Source organism: Austrofundulus limnaeus, unplaced genomic scaffold (assembly GCF_001266775.1).
Source record: "Austrofundulus limnaeus strain Quisiro unplaced genomic scaffold, Austrofundulus_limnaeus-1.0 Scaffold1074, whole genome shotgun sequence".
In the NCBI taxonomy this organism is placed as follows: domain Eukaryota; kingdom Metazoa; phylum Chordata; class Actinopteri; order Cyprinodontiformes; family Rivulidae; genus Austrofundulus; species Austrofundulus limnaeus.
In genome coordinates, this window is record NW_013953476.1 from 2,535 (window position 1) to 10,922 (window position 8,388).

The 8,388-nt window shown below is 41.2% G+C and overlaps 1 protein-coding gene across 2 annotated transcripts; it reads right to left on the reverse strand.

Moving 5' to 3' along the window:
• Positions 1 to 90: 90 nt before the first annotated feature.
• On the reverse strand, positions 91 to 8,368 carry si:ch1073-513e17.1 (sialin). Of its 2 annotated transcripts, XM_014030510.1 has the most exons (11): positions 8,123 to 8,368; positions 5,712 to 5,858; positions 5,182 to 5,399; positions 4,876 to 5,109; positions 4,631 to 4,805; positions 4,445 to 4,563; positions 3,432 to 3,593; positions 3,213 to 3,345; positions 1,335 to 1,482; positions 712 to 802; positions 91 to 621 (listed from the first exon to the last, which is right to left on the reverse strand). In XM_014030510.1, exons 2-11 carry the CDS (start codon positions 5,794 to 5,796, stop codon positions 457 to 459), a joined length of 1,530 nt encoding a protein of 509 aa, XP_013885964.1. In that variant the 5' UTR covers positions 5,797 to 5,858; positions 8,123 to 8,368; the 3' UTR covers positions 91 to 456. The 2 variants fall into 2 exon arrangements, with proteins under 2 accessions (XP_013885964.1, XP_013885963.1); XM_014030509.1 differs by having other exon boundaries at positions 4,876 to 5,399.
• Between the last annotated feature and the right edge of the window lie 20 nt (positions 8,369 to 8,388).

Below are 8,388 nucleotides of genomic sequence, written 5' to 3' on the forward strand. Positions count from 1 at the left end.
CTGGGGAGAGGGAGGTCTGGGCCTCCCTTCTGAAGCTGCTGCCCCCGCGACCCAACCCCGGATAGGCGGTAGAAAATGGATGGATGGATGGATGGATGGATGGATGGATAATCCCAATAATCTGATAATTATTATTATTATTATTATTATTATTATTTATAACTACATGTTCTTACCATGTAACAGTTTGACAATAAACTGAGTCAGAAATAAACAGATTAGAAGAATAAAATCTGATCTATCTTCAGTGAGAATTAAACAGATATTGTTTATAGAAATGTGCAAAAGTCCTGATCAGTCTTAATGTTTTCATTCCAACGATCCAATGGTTCCTATAATCCTTTAATCTGGTCTGGATCAACGGGTCGGACCGTTGCTGCTCCTCTGACTTCCTGTTACAAACTGTAGCTTCATCATGTTCAGACAGAACCGTCGCTCCTGCTTCAGTCACAGGTTTTACCGTGCGCCCGTCCTCCCTGGTTGTTCCGGTTCCTCCTCCTCAGTCTCGGTGTCGGCCCAGGGCTGGATCCTCCCGCTGCCGAACACGGTGTAGAAGATGGCGCCGCCCACGTTGATCCCCGCGGCCACCCAGAACACTTTCCTCCAGCCCTGCAGCGAGCGCTGCCCACCACAGAAGAAGAGACACGGACATTTAAGCATCAGTTCAGGACGTTTCTAATAAAAGCAGAATAACTTCTGTGCGAGACTCACGTCTTCGGTAAAATATCCCGTCACGATGGGAGCCATGATCCCGGGGATCGTCCCGAACGTGTTGGTGATTCCCAGCAGGAATCCTGCGTACCTGCAGAGAAAAACACCAAGAAAATCACACAAACATACAACTAAATTAGACATGCTGCTTTAAAAACGTAGATTAAAACTAACAGGAAATACTTATTTATTGTGAAGCACCTGGTGATTTTCATTTCTCACAGTTAAACTCATCTATGAATCCATAAAGTGCATTACTTCTTATTTATTACTAACCTTATGACCATTTGGAGCCTAGAAATGAGAAAAAAAGCTGCAACTTTACTGATTTCCACCAGCAGGGGGCAGACGTGTACCACTCAGATTTCTATTGTTTTAGAGTTACCTCTAACTTGTTATAGATCACTTTTATTATTTAAAAACACACTTTCAGCAACATTCAGACAATAAACAGGTTTTATACATTTTATATTATTTTTATTTCTGTTTTATTTTGTTATTTGCTGCTCATATATTTTAACTGCTGAGAAACTGAAATTAAAAAATATACATATTTTTTACTTTAACAGTTAAAGTACCGGCTAAAATAAACGAGGTCAAAGCTCTGGAACCTAAAAACCCACCGAGGGGCGATGTCTATCTGGTTGATGAAGACTCCGGCGGAGCTGGTCCCGACTAAACTGTTGCAGAGGGTGAGGAAGGTGACGATGAGGACGTGGCCGCAGCCGACGTAGCTGACGGGAACGAGGAACACCGCCGGCAGCAGCAGGCCTGCGGCGCGACCAGAGTTAAAGCAGAAACATGAACACAGCTTTAAGATAAAACACAGCAAGAACACAAAGAGCTGAATATCTGAGCTGAATGTAGCAAAATGCTACCAGTAGCAAAAGGCTAATAAAACAAACAACAAAACATTAGCTGAAAGTAAAAATAATTTAAAGTTTCCAAATAATAGCTAAAAATAGCAAAACTTTTGAAACATCCAAAATTAGCTAAAAACTAGTTAAACATAAGGAAACTAAAACCAGTCAAAATCTAAAAGTAGCAAATAACAAGCTAAATGCTAAATATACTAAAACACTAGCTAAACTTGACAAAACTTTAGTATCTTACTAACTTTAGCATTAGTAGATTCGACAGTAGTAGAGCTAGCTTTAACTAAATTAGCATTAGCAGCAGTATTAGCACTGATAGCTTAATTAGCATTAGCTGTAGTAGCACTTGCAGTAGCTTACTTTGTATTAGCAGTAGTAGCACTAGCAATAACTAAATTAGCTTTAGCAGTAGTAGCAATAGTAATGGCAGTAGATAATTTAGAACTAGCATTATTAGCACCAGCAGTAGCTACATTAGTATTCGCGCATTAGCAGTAGATGAATTAGCATTAGCAACAGTAACACTAGAAGTAGCAAAATTAGCAATACCACATAAACACTAGCATTTGCTAAATCAGCATTAGCAGTAGCTGAATTAGCATTAGCAGCGGTAATACTAGCTGTAACTAAATTAGCATTAGCAGCAGTATTAGCACTGACAGCTTAATTAGCTGTAATAAGCTATAGTAGCACTTGCAGTAGCTTATTAGCATTAGCAGTAGTTGCCCTAGCTGTAGTTAAATTAGCTTTAGCAGTTGTTGCAATAGCAGTAGCTACATTAGCACTAGTAGTAGCTGAATTAGCATTAGCAGCAGTAACACTAGAAATAGCTAAATTAGCATTAGTGGCAGAAGCTAGAAGTAACTAAATTTGCATTAACAGATTAACACTAGCAGTAGCTAAATCAGCAATTGAAGTAGCTAAATCAGCATTAGCATTAGCTACATTAGCACTAGCAGTAGCTGAATTAGCATTAGCAGCAGTAACACTAGAAATAGCTAAATTAGCATTAGCGGCAGTAGCTAGAAGTAACTAAATTAGCAATAACAGATTAACACTAGCAGTAGCTAAATCAGCATTAGCAGTAGCTAAATCAGCATTAGCAGTAGCTAAATCAGCATTAGCAGTAGCTAAATCAGCATTTGCAGTAGCTAAATCAGCATTTGCAGTAGCTAAATCAGCAATTGTAGTAGAGTAGCAGTAACTAAATCAGCATTTGCAGTAGCTAAATTAGCATTAGCAGTAGCTAAATCAGCATTAGTAGTAGCTAAATCAGCAGTTGTAGTAGAGTAGCAGAAACTAAATCAGCTTTAGCAGTAGCTAAATTAGCATTAGCAGTCGCTAAATCAGCATTAGCAGTAGCTAAATTTGCTTTAGCAGTAGCTAAATTAGCGTTAGCAGTAAATAAATTAGCATTATCAGTAGCTGAATTAGCATTAGCAGCATTAGTAGAACTGGTTGTTGTTGTAAACATTTACATCTTTATTGTTTTTACTCAGTGAGCTGCTCTCATCTGCATTTATCTAAAAACTCTGAATCTGAGCGTAATTTTCTCTCCTAGGAGCCGAAGTGTTTTCATTCTGCAGCTCAGCAGCAGCTCAGCCTTCAGAGGGGCGGGGCTCTCACCGATGAAGGTGAAGAGTTTCCGTACGGTGGTGGTGCTGAACACCTTCCTCTCCATCAGGTAGTCGGCAGCGACGCCCGACAGCAGCGCCATCAGCAGGTTCCCGAGGTACGGCAGCGCCGACAGGAAGCCGTTCTGACGCACAGACGATAAGGTTACAGGACGGCCTGAAGCAGCTGGATTAACAACAGATAATCTGACGAYTAATCTGAGAAACTCACCGACTGCAGGTCGAAGTGCAGCACGTGGTTCATGTATGTGGGCAGGGAGGTGAGCAGGGTGTAGAAGGTCCAGTTGGAGCACATCTGGGTGATGATGATGGCCCACAGAGGCCCCGACAGAACCATGGAGAGCAGCGGTACTGACCAGCCGTGACCCGTTCCCTGGAGCACAAGAACCAAAGCTCAGAACACCTCCCATCACACAGGGAAACACTGACGTTAAAAACAGGAAGTTCTTAGAAAATAAAAGCTGAGTTTTAAAAAAATAAAAGCTGCAGAGCAAGAGAAGTGAAACGATGAAGTGAGGAGGAAAGAAACTTATGGGATAAATGTTGAGCCAACAGGAAGTGAATCTGAATGTTCAGAATTTGAAACTGAAAGCATTGATTTGAAAATAAATTTCACTAAATTGAAACTGAATTTAAAGTGTTGTATCTGAATTAATTTTCTTTGAAACTGTATTTTGGTTTATTAAAAATTCAGTTTGACTACTTTCACTTTCAGTTCCATAATTCAGATMTTTGTGTCACATCCTGYTCCTTGAGAAAGCCAGGCAGAGTAATCAAACACAGATCCACAGATTTATGTTTCACTTTGGTGAAGTTTCCCTTCTGGATGTAACAAAAAGTTAATGTAACATTTTCTACATATAGGTCAAATTAATCACTGCAATAAAATAACTTTGTGTGTTTTTGTCACTTTTACAGTGGATTGCATCAACTCTGTTACATCCAGAAGGGAAACTTCACCAAAGTGAAACATAAATCTGTGGATCTGTGTTTGATTACTCTGCCTGGCTTTCTCAAGGACCAGGATGTGACACAAACATCTGAATTATGGAACTGAAAGTGAAAGTAGTCAAACTGAATTTTTAATAAACCAAAATACAGTTTCAAAGCAAATTAATTCAGATACAAAACTTTAAATTCAGTTTCAATTTAGAGAAATTTATTTTCAAACCAATGAATTCAGATTCTGTTCCTGCTGACAAGATTTATCCCACAGAAACTCACCTGAGGCCCGATGGAGTTGATGATGTAATCTCTCTCCTCTTTGCTGATTCGTCGATGAGTGCGTGGATCGTCCGACACGAAGCTGAACCAGAAGACGGCCCAGAGGCAGCCGGCGCCCCCTGCAGGAGGGAGGGAGGGGTCAGACGGAGCAGGACAGGAAGTCAGAACAGTGTCTGCGTCACGCACCGCACAGGTAGAACACAGCGGGCCAGCCCAGCTTCTCACTGATGAGGCCCGTCAGCGGCAGGGCCACGAAGGCCCCGAAGCTGCCTCCGGACCCCGACAGGGTCATGAGGCGGGACCGCTCCAGGGGGGGCGCCCAGCGAGCCCACATGGCCATCATGGCCGGGTACGTCACGCCCTGGAAATAAAAAAATGTCGGTGACATTTTCTTTAAAAGGTGAGTTTAAATCAGAGAGAGAGAACCGGACCTCCCCGAACCCCTCCAGGGCCCTCAGAGCAAACAGCCAGCTGGACCCCCACCCCGCCGCCAGGGGGGTGAGGAGGGTGAGGACCGCCGTGCCCAGCACACCCACACCCAGGAACCTGCTGCCCCCGTAGTGACCGGCCAGGTACCCCCCAGGGATCTGCGTGCACAGGTAGCCGAAGAAGAACGCCCCCAAGAGCCAGCCCTGGGTCTCCGAGTCCCACAGGTACTGGGGGGTCTGCAGAGAGGGAAGGGGAGGGGTCAGGAGGCGGAGAGCCCAAACTACACCTTCAGAGTGTCTGATGTTTACCCCCTCCGGCTGCTGCGGGGCCTCGCTGCTGTTCCCCGAGTCGGGCGGCAGCGGGCAGGCGGGGGCCGCCGACGTGTTCCCGTCCACCGACAGCTCCGTGGTGTTCACCATGGCCACCATGGCCACGCTCAGGTTGACCCGCAGCCCGTAGACCACCGTGAAGCCCAGGAACATGAGGACGGCCAGGTTGAGGCGCGTCGAGCAGCACTGAGGGGGGGCTGGGGGGCAGGAAGTTAGATCAAACCATGAATCAGATTATTAATTTTAACAAATAAACCTGTTAAAATTAACGTGATTGTTTCACCTGTTAACGAGCTCGTTAACAGGTGAAACAATCACGTTAATTTGACCAGGTTTATTTGGTTAAATGAACATGTGATTGTTTCACCACAGGTGAAACAATCACATGTTCATTTAACCAAATAAACCTGGTAAAATGAACAACATGTGATTGGTTCACCTGTTAATCACATGTCGTTCATTGTTAACGAGCCAGAGGCCTCGTTCTAATCAATCCAGCTGAAACGCACCTCGCTCGCTCCCGATCAGAGCCTTGGCGTCCTCGTCCCGCTCGCAGGACTCGGCGTTGATGGAGCATCCGTTCGGCAGCGGCATGGCGTCGTCTGAGCCGCACGTGAACCCTGCTCGATGTCAGCGAGTCATGATGTTCAGGAAATCTGCCGAGTCGTGAAAACAGACAAACGATGAAGAAAGTCACGAGATGAACTCGTGTCAGCAGAATTCTTCTGAAAAACTCGGCAGGTTTTCACACGAACCGGTGATCAGGACCGACACTTCCTGTTTCATAAAGCTGCATTTACAGAAGTGACTTTTAGTCGYAGTTCTGATGAACCTGAGGCTCTGTTAAACTTCATCATCATCTTCATCTGTRAATCATTTCTAACTGAATCTGACAACTAGAATTTAACAACAAAAGGTTTTTTATCAACATTGACCTTTTTCTACTAACATTTACTGCTCACCTGCTCTACTTTGCTTTATTACAGCTTTTAATTGCACCTCTGTTCCTTTTAGCTGAACTTTTGCTACGTTTACCTGGAAATTTGCTACTCTTAGCAAGACATTTGCTCCTTTTAGCTAGACGTTACGTCTAACTAAATTTTTTTGCAATATTAGCCAGCCTTTTGCTACTTTCAGCTGTATGTTTGCTACTTTTAGCTAGACTTTAACTATTATAGTTAGCATTTTGCTACTTTTAACTATCCTTTGGCTACTTTTAGCTGTACGTTTGCTATTTTTAGCTAAACATTTGCTATTTTAGTTAGCATTTTGCTACTTTTAACCAGTCTTTTGCTACTTTTTGCTATATGTTTGCTACTTTAGCTGTACGTTTGGTACTTTTAGCTAGACATTTGCTATTTTAGTTAGCATTTTGCTACTTTTAACCAGTCTTTTGCTACTTTTAGCTATATGTTTGCTACTTTTAGCTGTATGTTTGGTACTTTTAGCTAGACTTTTACTATTATAGTTAGCATTTTGGTACTTTTAACCATCCTTTGGCTACTTTTAGCTGTAAGTTTGCTATTTTTAGCTAAACATTTGCTATTTTAGTTAGCATTTTGCTATTTTTAACCAGTCTTTTGCTACTTTTAGCTATATGTTTGCTGCTTTTAGCTGTATGTTTGGTACTTTTAGCTAGACATTTGCTATTTTAGTTAGCATTTTGCTACTTTTAGATAGACTTTGTTACTTCTAGCTGTTATTTTTTTCACTCAAAAAAGTAAAAAAAAAATTCACTGAAAAAAGTAAAATATTATTTTTAAAAAAATCCAACGATTTGCCTTAAACAACAGTTTAAGCTGTTTCATGATGAGCAGCACTGAGGAGAAGAAAAGTTKCAGCTTGTTGAAATAATTATTTAATTGAACAAATGAAATGAACCTGTTGGTTCCTGGTTTCTCAGGTGAACAGGAAGTGTTGTGTTTACCAGAAGAACTGAGCTCACCACAAGCTGACTCCCTAAAACTGACCTGGATCTGGACCCTGGACAGGTCTGAGACCCTCAGATCTGTGCTGCTTTTCACAGGAAATCGTTAGTTTTTATGTTTTCTTTCCAAGCAGCCAAACTTTCCTCTGATCWGCGGCTCTGATGAACTTTTAGAGGCTTTTCTTCGGCTGCTTTTCACTCAGTTTCTGTTCTCTTTGTAATTTTCAGAGGAAAGTTTGGACTTTGACCTTTCAGAAATAAAAAAATCAACTAAACTATGAGCTAGAACTGTGTCAGAACTTTACAGTTTTTGCTCCCATCAGTTTGTCATAAAAACACAAGTTGTTCCCATTTCTTTATGAATCAATAACAAATCCAGATTAAAAACAGAATAAAGGAGAAAACATTTTAGACCTGCAGCAGTTTTATTTCCTGTTCCTCAAAGTTTTAGATCCTGTTTATCTGATGAAGAAAGTGTTTTTAGACACATCCTCAAATTCACTGAATACACACAGAACTGTATTTATGACTGAAAACATTTGATTTGTTGACATTTTTGTTTTAAACTGAAGCAAAGTAACAGATTGTCCAATTTATCAGTCCGACTTTTCACAGAAAAGATCCTCTCAAACTGTAAAAGACCAATAAATCTTCAATATTTTAACACCAAAATGAACCAAAAGGAGGAAAGTTCTCTTTTGTAAACAAATTTATCTTTTGTAAACAACAAGTGGTAAATGAGTAAAGGAATAATCAGCAATGATAAAGACTTTTAGGAAAATAAAACAGCAAGAACTAATCAATATTTTAAATTATGAAACAAGACCCACACAACTGTAATCATTTTAAAATGTATTTGACCAAAATGACAATAAACATCCTAATATCTGACATGATGAGTTGATTCAGTTTATAGAGGGGAAAACATAAAAACAGCGACTACATTTCCCAGTTAAACAACATTTTACTGCAGTGTTTCTTATAAATTCTTACCTTTTTAATGTTTAAAGGCAAAATCGCTCAGAACATTTCGCTAAACGTTGTTTTCACCGGCAGAACAAGAGCAGCTAGTTGTTGTTTTACAGAACCGTGTAAAAAGAAAGAAAAGTCACAAGAGCCGAGGTGAAAACTTCAAACCACATGGACGAGTTAAAACCTCCCTGACTATCGTTCGCTGAGTTTAGCGCACATGATTTATAAATCAGCGCTACTGTTGTGACGTCAAAGCGCGTGATTGGCTGGCTGCATCTTTTCCACTG